The 18,615-nt window shown below is 40.2% G+C and overlaps 3 protein-coding genes across 3 annotated transcripts; 2 read left to right on the plus strand and 1 right to left on the minus strand.

Moving 5' to 3' along the window:
- Positions 1-4,536: 4,536 nt before the first annotated feature.
- LOC147510110 (uncharacterized) lies at positions 4,537-5,241 on the minus strand. Its single transcript, XM_086598015.1, has 2 exons — positions 4,812-5,241; positions 4,537-4,748 (listed from the first exon to the last, which is right to left on the minus strand). Exons 1-2 carry the CDS (start codon positions 5,239-5,241, stop codon positions 4,537-4,539), a joined length of 642 nt encoding a protein of 213 aa, XP_086454141.1.
- Positions 5,242-8,261: 3,020 nt separating this feature from the next.
- LOC147510111 (uncharacterized) lies at positions 8,262-10,674 on the plus strand. The gene is made up of 3 exons (XM_086598016.1): positions 8,262-8,518; positions 9,047-9,692; positions 9,871-10,674. Exons 1-3 carry the CDS (start codon positions 8,262-8,264, stop codon positions 10,672-10,674), a joined length of 1,707 nt encoding a protein of 568 aa, XP_086454142.1.
- A 454-nt stretch (positions 10,675-11,128) lies between these two features.
- LOC147510112 (uncharacterized) lies at positions 11,129-11,569 on the plus strand. Its single transcript, XM_086598017.1, has 2 exons — positions 11,129-11,343; positions 11,425-11,569. The coding sequence occupies exons 1-2, from the start codon at positions 11,129-11,131 to the stop codon at positions 11,567-11,569; spliced, it is 360 nt and encodes a 119-aa protein (XP_086454143.1).
- The last annotated feature ends 7,046 nt before the right edge of the window (positions 11,570-18,615 follow it).

Consider the following 18,615-nt stretch of genomic DNA (forward strand, 5'->3'; position numbering starts at 1 on the left):
TGGCAAAAGATCCAAGCTTACGATATTCGTCAGGTACGGAAAGGACTTGATTTGGTCACTATCAGTTTTGTTGCCAAAATCATAAAGGAGACCATGGAAGGTGGTGGTAGTGGTTGCGAAAGGAGAAGATAATCGGGTGGCAACGGCATAGATATGGGTTTGTGAGGATTGTCGCAAGAATGGGTTGATGGCAAACTGCAACGCTTTCTTCTCCTTCAGTACCATCTGTTTTTTTTTTTTTTTTTGCACAGAAGTAGGATATTTTATTTATCTAATAAAGAATGTTACATCGAGAGTAGACAGCTTACATCCAAAAAAACAAAAAGAAAAAAGTACTTCCTAGTTTAGTTAAACCGGTAGTAAGTCCTATAGGGACATTCTAGGCTAGTGACAAAACTAGGTCTGACGTAGCTCCATCACTCCTCACCTTGGTTTAGAGTTGATCCCATCTTGGCAATTGCATCAGCGCCAAAATTTGCTTCTCGGTAGGTGTGTGACAGTCTCCAGCTAGTGAGTTTTTGTGTTGCTCGAAGCCATCTTGCTTTGAGCACCCAAGGAGCATTGTCCCTACTAAGAGCTATGATAGCAGCTAGTGAATCACTTTCTATCCATAAATGATACCATCCATTTACCACTGTTAGTTCCGCTGCCATAACAATGGCGTAGCACTCCGCTACAAAGTTTGTGGTAATCCCAAGCCCATAGGCCTTGGCACCGATAACCTGGGCCGAGTGGTCTCTGTAGATGACCCCTGCTCCTCCATTACCAGGATTTCCAGCCAAACAACCAACCGTATTGGCTTTGACTACACCAACTTCAAATGAGGTCCATCTGACTTCTTGTATACTTCTATCTCGTGCTCTACCCTTGATGTTAAAAGAGTGAAGCACTTCCAAGTCTTCTACAGAGTTAAACATATACCCAGAAGCTATCCTGCCCGAGGCTTGAGCACCTTTAGTTACTTCGTTCTTGATGTGGGCCCTATTCAAGCTCTTGTCCTCAAAAAAAAATCTATTCCTCATCTTCCAAATCTGGGTCATGAGATGTGCCGCAGCAGCGTTCCAAAGCTCTTTTCTGATAGGGCTAAGCAACTTGGGAGGAGCTAGAAGACCTTGCAAGCTAAGAACTGGACGCAGCTTGTGAACTTCAAAAAGCCATGACCATAGCTCTTTAGTAGCTTCACATTCCCAAAGAATATGGTCTACCAATTCCTCCTCTTTTTTTTACAGAGTCTGCATCTTGAAACCATGTGTACGCCTTGCTTTCTTACCCTGTCATCAGTCGGCACTTTCTCTGTGAATAAGCTTCCAGAAGATACAAGCAGTTCTAGGATGCACAAATTTATTCCATACCCATTTGTGCCAAGCCACCACTTGTCATTTGCTTATAATTGATTCGAATGCAGCTTTTACTGTGAATTTGCCACTTGTCACAATTTTCCAGACTCTGACATCATCTTCATCTCCAGAAGGTGGTGGCAAGGAGAGAAGGTATATGCCCACTCGGGCAAACACTTGATGCACTTAGGCTGGAATGTTCCATTCTCCCTCAGTAATGATGTCTAAGACTTCGCTTTGAGGCCTTTCTAGTTGACCCCCTGGATTTTATCTGCTAGAGCAGCACCATCCTAATCATCTTGCCACAGCCTAATGTCTTTTCCTTGGCCCACTATCCCTCCCAAGTTAGGTGACAGCTCCTCAAGTGTCCAACTTATGCCTGTCTAGATAGATGATTTTTTGTAATAGGTAAGCAGTTTACCTGATGCCATGGTGAACTTTACATGCATAAACAAGCTCCATTCAGTGGTTCCCGAAATGAAAGCCCAAGCAAGCTTCATGAGAAGTGCTAAGTTTAGCTCCTTGAATTTCCTTAGGCTGAGACCCCCTTCCTCTATGGGCTTGCACACCTTTTCCCATTTAAAGGTGGTACCTTTTCTCACCATGGGGTTTCCCGACCACACAAAGTTTCTTATGGCTGCTTCACAGTCTTTGATACACTTTGAAGGCCACTTGTACACCGACATGTTATACACTGGCAAACTAGTAAGGATGGATTGGGCAATGACCACCCTTCCTTGAAAAGAGAGCATCTTTCCTGCCCAGCCGCTTGCTCGTCTTTTGACTTTGTCAACCAAAGTCTGTATGCATGCTCTAGTGACCCTCCTTTTGAAGATCGAGGCCCCCAAGTACCTTTCTGGAAGAGTTCCTTTAGTATACTCAAGCAACTCTTCTACTCTTTCTTTCTTTTCTCTGCTTATAGCTCCTAGGAAAAGCATGCTTTTGGAGCAGTTGAAATACTACCCGGCTGACTGCTCATAGGCAGTGAGCAGTCTCTTAAGGTGTCGAAGTCCCCGTATGTCGTCATTTGCAAATAGGAACACATCATCCGCAAACAAGATGTGTGTAGGGCACTGTTTGGATCCATAGAGAAGACCACAGCTCTGACCTCTTCACAAGAAGGAATGGCTGAGAGTGAGGCATTGTCATCCTCTATTACCAGATTTGGAATTAGATTCATGAGGCCCTCATCCATCTCTACTATTTAGTACTCGTACTTTTCTTGGTAGGCCTCCACTATGTATTCTTTGATGTGGTCTTGCCATTTAAGAATAGTACCTTCCCGGTTCTTAATTGCCATAATCTGAGCTCTCGCAAGTCTTATTTTAATAATGGCATGAAAGTAGGCTGAATTTTGTTCTCCCTCTAATGCATCTGATACTCTGGATTTCTCTTTGGCCTAGATTGTGGACATTTTAACAGCTTCCTCAATTTCAAAGGCCTTGTCGAATTCCTTTTGGTGCATAGTGGGGTCCAAAAGATCTCTTTCCTAAGCTTTGAGAATTTGGTCTAGTTCTTCTTCAAGGAGTTTGTTGTGCTGAGCTTGGCTTCCAAAAATTTCAAAACTCTAGATTTTCAACTTTTGCTTGAGTCTTTTTAATTTTTTGACCACTTTCCTGATGGGCACATCATAGAGAGGTTCATTCTAGCTAGCTTCTACCACTGCCTTTAGTGATTCATGGTGAGTCCAAGCCTTTCTAAACCGGATGCAAGAGTTCCAGCCCACAAGAGGGCCGTGATCAGAAATCTTCCATGTGAGAATTTTGCTCCGCCATCCAACATTCCCCTCTTGCCATTCTTGATTAACCAATATTCTATCAAGCTTCTAGAGCATTCTTTTACTTCCCCATCTTTTATTACACCATGAGAATTTATAGCCCAAAGAGGTTGAGTCTATAAGTCCATTAGAGTGGATGAAAGAGTTAAACTCATTCATAGCTGTAAGACAAGGTTGCCAGCCACCTTTTTGTTTTGCCACAGAACTGACTATATTAATTTCTCTTATAACTGCCCATGCCTCATTATTCATCCTCAACTGGGAAAGATCTTGCCAAAGTTCTCTGCGGAGACCATAGGAGCTGCTAGCGTGAACAAAGGACATAAGGAAACTATTTACACGAACTATGATCTGTTGATGGGAAAGACTAACTAAAGTGACAGCCAACCCTTCCCTCCAAAAAACCCAAATGTTGCCTACCCTGTGAGGGATATCATTATGCAAGAAATTTGCTGAGAAGCCATGTCTACTAATCACTGGAGGTAGCAATGTAGGTGGCTTAATAAGTGGTTCTGCTATACAAATAACATCTAGGTTATGAGTTGACACCAGCTCCTCAATATGAAACCAAGGTTCTTGTCATCTGACTCCCCGCACATTCCAGTATATTGTATTCATTTCTGTTTGGAAGATTTGATCTTAGCCCTAGTATTCGGTGCAGTTAATTCCTGAACCTACCATTGAGGCTTGTATCCCTTCCTTGAGCTGACCTGCCACTCATCAACCTGGTCCGCCCAATTTCCCTTCAACAAAGTGTCTGCTTCCTAAAGAGCCCGAAACCGATTCGGTGTGATGGGTAGACTAGAAGCTAGGTCTGCCGCAACCCTGTCCTGGTTCATGCTATCGGAGGAGTCGTAGACAGAATATTCATTTTCTCTTGCAGCTTGAAAAACTACCAAAGCTGAAGAGGGGACAGCTTCAGGGGCCCTAATGAAATTATTGCCCAAGTCATGAGCCTGAGTCTCAGCTTGTACTCGCCCTAATCCTTCTGTTGTCCTAGAATATTCCATTACAGTAGCTTGAAAAACAGCCAGAGCTGAAGGGGGGATAGCATCGGTGCCCTAATGGTCTCAGCTAGACCTTGTCCTGACACTTCAGCAGACCTCAATTGTTCCTTGTCAGTTGCATTCCCATCACCAAGGTGAGGTTCTTGTGCATTTTTGGAGGTGTGAACCTCACCATATGTATCTTCTGTATTTGCTCTGTTATTTTGCAAAGCTTCCTCATCTACCTCAATTACATTTACAGCTCTGGGCTGCTGGAGTAGTGACGAATTCACCATTTGAGTCTTTAGTGCCACTTGTACCTTCATCCTGCTTGTTTTTTTCCTTTACTTCTATTTTTCTTTTTTTGTTTCCTGGTATTAGGAGCAAGCTCTGGCTGAGATGTAACTTTTGTGGCTACTTCCCTACTGGTAGACTGCTAAAGTACTTTGCATTCAACAACCAAATGGCCCACTGACTTGCAATGCCCACAAAACTTAGGCATTTTCACTACTTCAATGTCCTGCACAAAGGAAATGCCTTCTTCCTCTTCCACCCAAATCGGATTCCGGATAGGTTTGGATAAATCCACATCAACTAACACGCTAGCATAGTAGCCAAAGTCTCTTTCAAGAGTGTGTTTGTCCACACCTATAGGGTAGCAGACAGTTTTACCCATAGACATTAGGATCTCATAATCCCAGTATTGCTAACCCAATTTCGGAAACTTAATCCAGATGAGAGCTTTTGTTCTAGTGTGGACTTCAGTGTCGAAGTCTGGTGTCCATTTTGAGAGTTGAAGAGTTTGCTCTCCAAACCTCCATGGATCCCCTCCCCATATATTCCTCCAATCAGACTCAGTGGTAAGTCGAATGATGAAGAATCCTTTTCCTTGTGGGATAATTTTCCAGTCACCTTGCGAGCTCCATTTAGCTACTACTATGGACCTAATCTCATCCATCTTGATTTTTTGCATATCCAACCTACCCACCAAGCAGTATCTGCAGTAAAGTCTACCCCTTTCAACTACTTTCTTAGGTAGTTTGATTGAAGGCATGTTACCTTTGATTTCTGGAACAGGAAGGTCCTCAACGTCCAGGTATTGAGGTTGTGCTCCTCCAACCTTATCCGCAAAAGAGACCATGTTCCTTTGAAGAAATTCCATTGGTAGTTAGATTTGTTGAGTTGTAGCTTCAACATTTGAGCTCCTGGTTGTAGCAACCGATGGGGTTGTAACAGTAATGAGCTCGGGAGGGTTCACTTTTGATGGGGCCTCCTTGTTCATGGTATTTGGTTGTTCGAATTCAGATAGATCTATTTCGGTATCTTCCAGACGAACTCACACTTTCTAGTAGTGGAGGATTTTACCATTGAAGGAATCCAAGATTGTTGGTTATCTTGAGCGAACTCACACTGTAGCTCAGTGGAGGATTTTACCACTACAGACATGTAGGAACCATTATTTCATAATGTAAATTTCTACAAACCGTGAAACCCACGCGCAGTGGAATTAATGGTGTTCACGATTTTGGATAGAAAATTCATACCTTTTAGAATTGGCTATGATAACTCTGAGAATCCAATAGCTATGAATCCAAATCAACAATCAACCCCTTGATCGGTAGTAACATAAGGACCGTTTTAAGGGAGATCGGTAGTAACATAACTTAGGATGCGGTTTTGATCGGGTGCCAGCTTTTTTGCCTAAAGTAGAAAAAACAAAACTCTTCTTAGGCTATTATCCTTTTTGTTCTCTCTGTTTTTTTCCCACTAATAGTAAAATCCCCCTCTGTCAACAGAGTGAGGTTTTTAGTGGCCGGTGTATAGTGACCTACCTCTTCTTCCTCCTCTCTGCTGGTAAAATCCTCATCTACGTATAGATTGAGTTCGCGGAGGTTCAAAGGAGTAGCTGGGGTTTGTTGGTTTATGCAGGTAGTTTTCACTGGTTGGAACTAGATTATGGCTTCTTCTAGTAACCCAAACAGGGATGTGGATACTCGAAGTACCTCTTGGAGCTCATTGTTTGGTAGAGCTGGATCTGTAGAGTCAAATGTGGCCTTTAAGTCATTTGCTCCCATCTTTGTTGATGGAGTGGCTCAGTTTCCAGCAGATTTACTGGAACAAGGCATAAAGGAATGGGATGATTATCTGGTGGGGTATTTTCTGGATAAGAGAATGTCCTTTTTGACTGTGAAGGAAATACTGGAGAAAAAGTGGAAATTGAAAGGGTCATTTGATATTACCACAGACAAGGAACTCTTCTATATGAGTTTTACTGAGCTCGGAAGATTGCCAAATGGTGCTGGATGAAGGACCGATATTTATTGCGGGTAGAGTGTTTGTAGTTAAGCCATGGACAGTTGAGGTAGATAACTACAAAAACAAGGTAGCGTCCATTCCTCTGTGGGTCAAGCTGTTGGATGTCCCAAAAGAAATGTGGATATCTGATGGACTATCATACCTTGCGAGCTTAGTGGGAGGCACGCCAATGTTTATGGATGACGCAACAGCGAAAAGGAAAAGATTATCCTTTGCGCGATTTTGTATCGAGTTCCCAGTGAACTATGAATATAAAGATGTAATAACTGTTAAGGCTGGGAACCGGGAGGTTGTGATACCATTGGAATACCCATGGAAGCCGAAGTCTTGCACAAACTGTAATAAGTTTGGACATGCGGCAGAGCAGTGTAATATAAGAACGACTAAGGTATGGCGTCAAAGGGCAGTGCAGCGAAATGGGGCTGAATCAACAACAACAGACAGCATAGGAGGAGGAAATGTGAGCCAAACGGGGAATGAAACTGAAACTGTACAGGGTAATGAACGTGAAGGAACAGAGGCGCTAGCAGTCGTGATTATAAATACAGAACAAAGGGTGGTTAATGGGAATGTTGACAGTGGCGAGATGATACTGAGTAGCGGGGAGGACACTGGACAGCAGGCCCAAAATCAAAGTGTATCACTCAGCAACATTAATGTAGTGACTCCAGGATGCGTGGAGAGCTGTTTTGGAGACCAATCTTCTGAGGCTCCGGGCCGAGGAGCTATACACACGCCTATACAGCAAATGAGAGGCATACACCCTGAAGTGAACGTATTCTATGCAGAGAGAAATATTTTCGAGGAACTGGTAGACCTTGAAGATGATGATATATCTAATGCAGAGCCAGAGTTGTTTGGGGATAAGGTGGTACCGACTAGACCAGAAATAGAAGAAGTGGAGAGGACTGCAGTGCAAACAAGAGCTCAGAAGCAAAGAGAAGTGCATAAAAAGTAGCCTGAGTCAGGGAAGAGAGGAAGGGGGAAGAACAAAGGGAGTGGTAAAAAAAAAGGCCGATAATGATTAGACTTTGTAGCTGGAATGTTAGGGGAATAAACGACTGCATGAAAGCAAAACAGTTGAGGAAGTTTATAACAGAGAATAAAATAAGTTGCATGGGAGTGTTGGAAACAAAGGTTCGAATGGAGAAATTGGCGAGAACTAAAAGTGTAGTGTGTCCGCAATGGCAGTTAGAACATAACTATACAAGTGACGAGTATGGTCGCATTTGGATCTGTTAGGACCCAAGTATATTGACTGTTCAAAAGGAGGTGGAAGGGGGTCAATTTGTGCACTGTAAGGCTACAAGTTTGCAGCATGGCTTCAGCTTTTTGGTAACTATCGTGTATGCGAGTAATAAGCAGAAAGATAGGCTGATTTTGTGGGAGGAGATAAAGGCCTTAAGTGTAGGTATTCATGGGCCTTGGTGTGTCATGGGAGATTTCAATAATGTGTTATTCTCCCAAGAAAGAATCGGGGATAGAGTTGTACATCCGAGGGAAACTCAGCCGTTTGCCAGTTATTTGAATGTAGCAGGGCTATTTGAGCATAATGTGTCAGGGTGTTTCTACACTTGGAATAGTGGAGGTGCGAGCATCAGAAAATGGTCAAAGATGGATAGATGTGTAGTCAATGCTGTCTGGTCAGCTTAGACCTTGGCCACAAGAGTGGAAGTTTTAACCCAGGGGTTATCAGATCACTGCCCGCTGGTTATGTCGTTCTTCAGCCCAGAAAGAAACCATCCCCCATTCAGGTTTTGCAACTTTTAGCTGCTACACAATGATTTCCAGGCATCGCTAAAGGAGTGTTGGGAAATACCAGAGCATGGTAGCCCACCTTTCATGATGACGAGTAAATTGAAATGTTTAAAGGCTATTTTGAAAGGGTGGGCAAGATCCTTAAGCAGCGATATTCAAAGGAGGGTCGAAGAAGCAAGAATGCAACTCCAGGAAGTGCAAGACTTGCTACATCAGAATCCGTTGGACTGTGCCCTTAGTGGTCAAGAGTACGAGCTACGAGATAAGCTATGTAGCTTGATAAAAATAGAGGAAGCGGACATATTTCATAAAACGGATATTGACTGGTTATGCTTCGGTGACAGGTGCAGTGCATATTTTTTCAATGCGCTAAAGGAAAAAAAAAACCCCGAAATTCTGTGGGGGTTATTATAGATGCACAAGGTGCAAAAAGAGAGGGGGGACCATGTAGCAAAGGCGTTCCTCCAGTACTATTCGGATCTGTTGGGAGTGCCCTCGGAAGCTTACTGTGACCCTGGGTTTCTTAATACCCTCACAGTAAAGGAGATCGATCAGGCCACAAGTAATTTTCTTATTGGCCCTATTACAGTAGTCGAGATAAAAGAAGCTTTGTTTGATATGGAGGACAATAAATCCCCAGGCCCTGACGGATTTAATGCCTGTTTCTTCAAAAAAAGCTGGGATGTGATTGGAGCAGATTTTATCAGATCTATCCAATATATATTCAAACACAGGAAAATTCTTGGAGGCATTAATTCCACCTTTCTCTGTCTCATACCGAAAATGAAAAACGCAAACTCCGTTGACTCGTTTTGACCCATAGCTTGCTGTAACACTTTGTATAAATGTGTGTCAAAAGTTATAACCAACAGGATGAAGATGTGCATATCGGGGATTATCTCAAATTCCCAATCAGCCTTTATACCGGGGAGGTCGATACAAGACAATCTTCTGCTAGCTCATAAGTTGTTAAGGGGATATTCGAGAAAGCAGGGGCAGAAGAGGTGTGCAATCAAACTTGATATCAAAAAGGAGTATGACTCTGTCTCATGGCAGGCCCTTGAAGCCATCTTGGGCCGATTCAAGTTTCCTGGGTTGTTCATAGAATGGGCTAAAATGTGTTATACCACCCCTACATATTCAGTTATGGTGAATGGGATGCCGGAAGGTTATTTTGAAGGAAGAAGAGGTCTGCGGCAGGGTGACCCAGTCTCTCCGTATTTGTTTGTATTAGTTATGGAAATTCTGAGTTCTCTTCTTCAACAAGATTTGCAGATGAACAGACTCAATGCTCATTCGAAGTGCAGGAAGCTAAAAATATCACACCTCTGTTTTGCGGACGACGTTCTAATATTCTGCAAAGGTAACATTGACTCTCTGAAGGCCATAAGGGATACTCTGAAAATTTTCTCTGATGCAACAGGGCTCCATTTCAGCAAAGATAAGACTACACTAATCACAGGTAGCATGAACGAAGCAGAAGGGCTTGAGTTGGCAGCAGTTCTGCACATCTCAGTGGTTGCACCACCTGTTACCTACCTAGGTCTCCCCCTCACCGCAACGAGACTTGGAATAAGAGAATGTTTGCCGCTAATAGAGAAGATTTCGGCTAGAATATCAAACTGGAAGAATAAGGAGCTCAACCGAGCGGGACGAGTGCAAAACTTATTGGGCTCAAATTTTTGTGCTTCCGAAGACTGTGATAGAAAAGGTGGCAAAGATATGCAACACGTTTATATGGGCTGGGCCAAGCATGGAAAAGAAGATGCATCACGCGAGTAGTGCGACTCTCAGACTAGATAAAGAGCAAGGAGGGATTGGCCTTGTTGATCCTAGAGTGTGGAATAAAGCTGCATACTGTGGTTTGGTTTTTAAGCTGGCACAGAAATCGGATTGTCTATGGGTCAAATGGTCATGGCAGCACCATATCAAGCAGAAACATTTCTGGACCATGAAAGTACCGAGGGACTGTTCATGGGTATGGAGGGGCATACTGAAACATAGAGAGATTTCAAGGAAGTACATCAGGTACTGTATTGTGAATGGAAAGAGTACCAGCTTCTGGCATGACCCATGGTGTTCAGGCCCACTGATCCTTAATAGTCAAGCCAAAGCATTGCTAGCTAATGCAATCCCAGAAGATGCAACAGTGTCAAAAGTGATAGCTGATGGTGGTTGGACAAGAGTAATCACTGATCTACAGGAGTGCGAAGTAAAGAAATGGATCATGGATACGGAGATTAACACCTACATCATGGAGGACCAGGTCACATGGACGCCTAACAGCTCAGGAGAATTTTCAACATCATCAGCGTACTCAGTCCTAAAGAATGTGAGGAGTAAAGTCAAATGGTTCAAGATAGTCTGGGGGGAAGTACTCAGTACTAAAGCATTCTTTCACTGTTTGGCAACTGTTCTCCGGAGCTCTCCCAACACAGAATCGACTGGTGGCGAAGAAGGTAATAAGAACCACAAAGTGCTGTTTGTGTGGAAACCATGATGAGAGTTCAACTCATCTCTTTTTCAAGTGCTCATATTCGAAGATAGTCTAGGAAGAGTTCAAAAAGGCGATGGGTTTACCAGGTGCAGTAAGAGCATCTCATGATGAATGGTACTACCTAATGAGACTAAGCAGAAAGAATAACATGGTGTCGGAAGTGATTCGAGCCTTTACTTGCGCAGCAGTGCAAGCTATATGGACTGAGCAAAATTGGAGGTTAAAGAAGAACCGATTCAAGGCAGCTGATGAGGTAAGCCATAAGGTCATAAATAGCATGAAGATATACATGGGGAAGACGCTGGAATCAGTCCAGGAGGACGTGTGAACTAAAGTGTTGTTGGAGAGGTTGGGAATTAGGGTCCAAGTAACACATAAAGAGGAAAGATGGGTCAAATGGGAGAAACCAGAGAGGGAGATAGTGGCTCTAAATACAGATGGGTCGGTACAAGAGGGGATGGCAGGTTATGGAGGTGTCTTGAGGGATAGAGATGGGGAAGTGCTACTGGCTTACAGTGGCAATTCTAAGAAGAAATCGGTGATTTACCAGGAACTTCTAGCTGTTATAAAGGGGCTAGAAGGTGCGGAGCAGCTGAGGATTACACGCATTCAAGTGCAATCAGACTCTATGCAGGGGGTACAGATATTAACAAAGAAAGGAAAGCCACCGTGGTAATGCTTGTAGGAACACAGTAGCACGATTCAAACTGTGTGTTCGAAGTTTGACAAACTATCCTTTGTCCATGTCTTCAGGGAAGGTAACCAAGTAGCTGACTACTTATCAAAACTAAATAGAGACGAGTGTAATGGTTTGCTGCTCTTTAGTCCCCCGATGGATCAAAAAATGCATGTACTGATCACGAGGGATAAGGAAGGCATTATGTACTTGAGAAATTGAAGTTAATAAAGTTTGGGGGCTGACCCCTAGTTATTTCAAAAAAAAAAAAAAACCTTGATCTTCTGTTGTATTCCTTTCAATAGATTGGACGTTGTGTGGGCAATGATCTACCAACCCCCTTCTTTCCCCCAAAGCTAGAACTAATTTTGGATCCATCTTTCCTTGCCTCTCTTTTCAATCCAGAATGAATAGTGAATTTTGGCCAGGAGAGAAGGGATTTTATTTATAGGCTACAACAGGGACCATGAGGAGAAATTAGGGTTGGGCCTCCTGACGGGCTTGGGCTTCCCATGTTCGCCCAGAACATACGGCCCAAGTCCATCAACAAATGGCTTAGGCCATTGTTGCACTACCGCCCTAATCCCAAATTACGTGTCAGCATTTATGAACTCCATATTATATGCTCGTTGATCTCCCCGTGTTTAAGATATCGAATTGTCCGTTGATTAAGTCAAGTTACTGACAACTACATTAATCAACTTCTTATGTCCTTGAGTAGTACCACTCAACCTCATTGTCATGTCGGAATAAATCCACCTGCAGGGTTTACATGACAATCTTTTTGAGCTCCTTAAGGGGACATCATCAACCCGACTTCCTACGGGTCACGGATTCCTTCTATAATCAATAGCACACCTTACATACAATGTCATTACCCAATCCATCAAGTTTGTTGATTCACAAATAAATCTCACTCATTGATGATTTAAAGCAATGTACAATGCACGTAAGTGCCCGTTATTATATCCGAATTAAGAGGACAAGCATCCATAATAACAGAGGCGTTTGTTCTCTTATATAGTCAATATAAAGAGAAACAACCTCACTTGGTCTTGTTCAATACACACAAAGTGTACTAGTGTAATCCTATAGTCAAGATAGACTAATACCAGATTATACTACAACCGTACTAATGGTTTGTCCAAATCCATCTAGGTTATGAATGATTACTTATACTTTATAAGGTATTGATGATATGATCTTCTGTGTATTCACACCATATCATCTACAACATAAAGTATTAGACACATGCATATAACTAATAACATATATAATATGCATAACATTTGCCCATATGATTCTCATTCAAAATATAAAGAATTAGAGTTAATACAAAAGTAATGATTTTAGTATATAACCCTATGAAGACAGTTAACCAAAATTAGCCTTTCCCAAATCACACTCTTCAGGCAATGTAGGATTTCACCCGGAAAGACCAAAGAGACTTAAACTAACAAGAGAAGAGCTTGATTTCCTTAACAAGATCAACACTGTTGGCAATGGAGTATTTGCCGAAAAAGGAAAACACGATGTTGGAAGGATAAGTTCAGCTCACCAACTAAAATTTGCTAAAGGCGGTAAAAAAATGGAGCACTGGATCACCAAGATAGGTTACGTTATCTCACTCCTGGTCACCCCTATATTGGTCCCCATTGAAACTAACTCTCTAACTCCCGTTCTCTCATAGTTTCTCTCTTAAAGATGAGTGAATATCCTTCAGTGCCATCTGGTTGTTGTGTACCACTAGCATCAAAAAAATACCATGAGACTAATGTAAGAGTGATTCTGAAGGGCCAATCAACCATGTGAAAGGTTGACGAAGGAGGTAGTAAACAATCCATTCTTTAATGGTTTCTGATAATATTCATGTCAAAATGAACTGATTCTGTGAATACGCTAAATTCCCAAATGCCATAAGAGAAAGTGCCTATAAGAGTTGATGCCAACTGACTTCAATAATAATAATATAGGTGGTGTCCTCACATAGGTTTCAATAATAATAATATAGTACTGAAAAATTCAAATATTTTGAAAAACCAAGTTAAAATTTTAATGTGCTAGTAGGTGCTTAGCAGTAAATTGTTCAAAGCTTAGGAGCCAACTTTCACTTCATTGATGTAGGCACTCAATCAAAAAACATATTCTCTATTGTGTAATCTTTTCTACATTCACTATTGTTTTGATGGTTTGAGTTTGTAAAGTTACTAGACGAAGGGATGTGCTACAATCTATCATTCAGAAGTACCCATCAACAGGACATCATGCCTCCTACTAATAATTTGAATGAACTAAGGTCAATTATTGGTGGCAAGGCAGAGCTGTTGCACAAGGGGAAATTAGTTATACTAATTTGTAAAGAGGAACTTAAGACAAACCACACTATTATATATGGGCAAAAAAAAATTGTCAGACTTAATAACACATTATTCTTCAACTAAAGTTTCAATAAGGTATGTATATCACTATGAAGAATTCATAAAGACCACTCCAGTGGAAGATGATAAACGTAAAAATGATAATTTTACTAATGAATAAAGCGATGGAACTCTAAACGTAAGTAAAACTAAACGATAGTTTACGTGCCTAATTTATCAAAGTTTCTACTCTCAATTCTATCGAAATAGAGTGGAGTAACAAATTCGTTCCACTCCCCAGTGCTCTAGCATGGAATTGTTTTCTAATCTAATTAATCAGTCTTAAGTCTACTGAGAGTTTTACGAGGGGGAATTATACTACGATGCAATATGAAATTCAATATGTTGAATTTAAACTACGAATGCTATGGAAATATGATTGTTTTTGAATCTAGATAAAGGATTCGAGGGGAATTGAATCCACCTCGAATCCAACTTAATAACCTAGCATAGATTGTTGTATCTCGATTCTTACGTTCTTACGGCAAGAATTTCGAGTTCTAATCCCTAGTGTTAAGTGGCATTTCTACCAAATACTAACTAGCATGTGAGGTCGTCCACCCATTCTCATGGCGAAACACGACCTTCTAGAGTGGAATAGAATCTACAAACAATTCTACACTAACAACTAAGTTTTCATCAAGGCTTCATCAACCCCTCTAATGGAGGTTTTAGCCTTGATTCATCAAACTAACATTTCCCATTGAAACTAAACTAAACATAATGTAAAGAATTGAAATTTACTTAATTAAACAATAATGAAATCTAATTTAATGACTAAAATGAAATAAGAACAAGAATTGAAATTAGATCTGGAAATGGAAATGACAAAAATCAAAATTGATAAAAATACTACTTTATTGATCTAATCAAGTGAAGAACAAGATTCAAAGGTTTAACCTAATACAATGAATTGAAACTAATTAAACTAAGTTCTAAAACTAATTAATGGAGGCTAACTAATCTAGGTCTAACTATCTACCATTAACAAAGAGTGCAGCTTTGGTTTTTATACTCTCAGATCCAAAAATCGTGCATGGGCTTGGAGCCATGTTTTGGGCCAGAGAATCAAGCCCAAAACCCAATTCTTTCAGTCCAAAAAGGCCTCTTCAGCTGCAGTTCGCTTCAACAGACGTTTCGTCCACTTCTGCTCCTCTGATTGGGTCAAGGCTTGGACCATTGGAAATCTCTTTCCGAGCCGGTCGTTTTGACATAAGGTAGGCCCAATTCTAAGGTCTGAGTCCAAAGATATGGTCTTCGGAAGTTCTGTTGACTTTGTGCACTGTTTCTGCCTGCGTGGACTTTGACTTTTCAGCTTTGACCGGGCTTTAGAAAGGCTTTGTCTTCTTGAATCTTGGCCTTTAATCACGGAACTCCTTAGTAACCGACCTTTGCTCTTTTATCTCGCTAAAGTGGCACATTTCTGCACATAATGGACTTTGAAGCCTGAAATGCATAAAAACACATAATCGTGTTAACTCTTAATTATTACTCACATAATTAATCTCTAAAAGTATGATCATTCTGGGGGTTAAAACTATAGTTTTGGGCTCTTATCAAACCACCCCCAAACAACATTTTGCTTGTCCTCAAGCAAAGATGAGAAATTAGAATAAGTGACCAAAATGGAGTTCTATCTACTCGTTTACTGAGTCGCGATTGCATTTACCATATATAACAAGGCCCTTAAACCACTAGGAATTCCCTAGTGGATGAGTTATAGCCTCGTGAGAGTTTTCCAGTGAAGGTACTCACAAACTTCATCTATACTACAATTACTAAGAAATAAAACTATTGTTTCCTTATTCATCTCTAAATTAACTATACCTCTCACTAGCAATGCATATAGAGTAATCAAGTCGAAACCTAAGCTAATATATGCATAATAATCAATCATCTATAATAAACATATATACAATGAGTAATACTATGAAATGCAATAGCAGGTCCGTTTCTGAAACTCGAAATAGCGTCCTTAAGTAGGTTCTCACAATAATAGTCAAGATACAACACTCGATTTTTCCACTCAAGTTTATTTACTCTAGTGCTTGTGGGGCACACTTTACCTTACAATCTCAATGACACACAAGGAAAGCCGGAGTCGATCAAACACATCTACCACTTACTATCACACTAACCTATTCCTAATTGAGCTAGAGGTCTTTTATTAGGTGTTTCGGGATTAGGAGATGGTTTAAGAAGGAAGGAAATGGATATTCAAAAAGGACAAGTCCGAGATAAAAGAGTCTTCATATTATGTAACTAGAGAAAACCTTGTTATTTACTTTTTGCTTCTACACTTTGTTTCCATCCTTAGCCATATTTTTTTCTCTTTCTTTGGCTTTTGACTCCTTTTATTCTATTTTTTTGGAGTTTTTATTTTATTTCTATTTTTCATTTTCTTTTCTTTGGATGGAAACTTCTTTTCTTTATTTCCTGAAGCAACTAACTAATTTTTGTTTACACATGTTTTTCTCTTCTTCTTTCTTCCTCATTCTATTCTCAGACTTATTCTAAATTGGGTAAGTTGCTTTTTTTTTTTTTTGTTTTGTAACAGGGTAAAAAGATTTGTGGTTTATGAAAGGGCTAATGAAAGGCTCGATTAGGGTGACTAGCAGAAAAATATACTTAGGTCGAATTTCTAGCTATATCGATCCAAAAAAGGGCCTAAATTCTCTCTTAGGACATGGTATAGTGGTCAAGCAAGTGGACGCGTGTGATTTCTCTATTCGAATATACTTCTCTCTTGTGTCATTTCTCAAATGTTTCACTCATATAAGGCTTTAGGCTATATTCTCACAGATTTGTAGAATAAAGTACTCTAGCCTAGATTTCCAGAAACTTATCACCAAACAATCATAGATACTCATGTAATATATTTATAGATAGATGCAACGATTATTACCTATATATTAACCTAAGTTTCTAAAAACTATTCTAATGCAAAAGCTACGTGAGACTTCTAGATTATTAAGAGCGTAGAGAAAGAAACAATACCAATATTCCTAAGTGTATAGCATAAATTTTTTATTTTTATATTTTTTTTTATTTTTATTTTTAAGACAAATAATACGTAATATACAACCTAATATGTGCTTAACATTTACATCGTGTTTCTATACCACCCCCAAACAATTTGGGAGAAGGGGGTTCATGAAACAATTCAATAGCACAATTAAATTATGTAACTAACTAATTTTTATAATTTTTAACATTTTATAAATAAAAGTGCATAATTTACATCCTAAAAGTGTCAAATTTTTGCAAATGTTTCTATCCCACCCCCAAACAATCGAACGCTTTGTCCTCAAAGTGTAAAGAGATAAGGAAAGAATTTACCATAGAAACGCGTGGCAAAATTGGCGACTGTATAATGTAAAATATTGTAAAGATGATATGATAATATGAAGCACAATTAAACTGTTATGTACTAACTAACACAAACTCCAATCGAGTAAACATGACAGGCTTAGGGTGGCAACAAGATTTGAAATGAATACCAAAATCATGCACCCCCAAACAAAATTGGAAAACTCTTTTAAGTTTGAAATTTTGTTTGGCCTATACTCGAAAGTTGGTATTGTCACGAAAATTTAGGTCTTTTAAGGTCGATTCCCGACTTGCTAGATTACTATTTTTATAGCTTTAAACTTTTTTACTTTTTATGAATTAGGTTTAATATAAAGGAAAACAATAAGCAATAAAGACATAATTCACACCATAGAAAACATGACTCAAAACCAAGAAAACATGCAAGAGTGGAAAACGTGAATTATGTGAACCGTGGACTTAGGATCCGTACTTACAACCACACACTCCATAGGGAGGGCCCGGTTACCTGAATGGTGCATTCACCAATATATGGAAATGAAAGGAAATGCACCAAACACAAAATTTGAGTCGCTTATAGTCGGATACTTTCGAGACTTTATCTAAATATATGTATAAATATGCGGTTTATCATATATCAATAACCGAAATAGTTGTGGATCGCTCCATAAATAAATATCACAGAAAACATATCCAAACACAATCAAGCACCAAGATTTCCCTCTGGCCTTGCCTAGTGGAATGAAAGCGAAGTCAGATAGACCTATAACATAACCGAGCATGCACCTTATGTTTCATTTTTGAACGAGAGGGTGTCCTAGTGAATAAGTGTGGAAAAGTTAATGGTTGTGGAAGATATGGTGGATTGGGATAAGTTTTAGAGAAAAAGCATGGAAAAAATGAGGATGTGGGTTTAGCACAAAACTCATTCATGGTGTAGTTAGGGACTGTCTCAAGTCTGAAAATGACGGTGTCAAGTGGTTTATCCTTGGGAATTATTTGTTTACTAGGTGGATTTAAAAAATCATGAAGCACAGGAGAAACTAAAGGATCGAGTGCAAACTCGAGGTTCCTTTGAAAAGGTGGAGGGTGGGGAATATTGGTGATGGAAGGTGAATGATTCTCAGCTAGAGCTCTCAAGTCCATATCATCAGAATTCTTGATATATGCAAGACATTCCTCAATAGGTGGGTCAAAAGGATCACTGGGATAGAGATTGAAAAATTCATCTTCCGTTATCGCATCAAGGGATGAATGGTTGTTGGCAAGGGGGGACTCGCGAAGTGGTAAAGAAGCGGTGCAAAAGAGTTGCAGGAATTCTTCTTCGATTTCGTCTACTACCAGGGAGTCATTGTTAAAGTCGGAATTTCTGAATGAAAGGAATTTGTTAATCTGTTTCTCCGGAAACATGTTTTTGAAGTAATCTTGAGCTAAGCTCTCGATCATGCTAACCTCGCCATTTGTAGATGAATCGGGATACTGTGTCCTCGTTTTGAAAACATTTACCTCAACAGAAAGATG

The sequence above is a fragment of the Coptis chinensis genome, chromosome 3 (assembly GCF_015680905.1).
Source record: "Coptis chinensis isolate HL-2020 chromosome 3, ASM1568090v1, whole genome shotgun sequence".
NCBI classification, from domain to species: Eukaryota; Viridiplantae; Streptophyta; class Magnoliopsida; order Ranunculales; family Ranunculaceae; genus Coptis; species Coptis chinensis.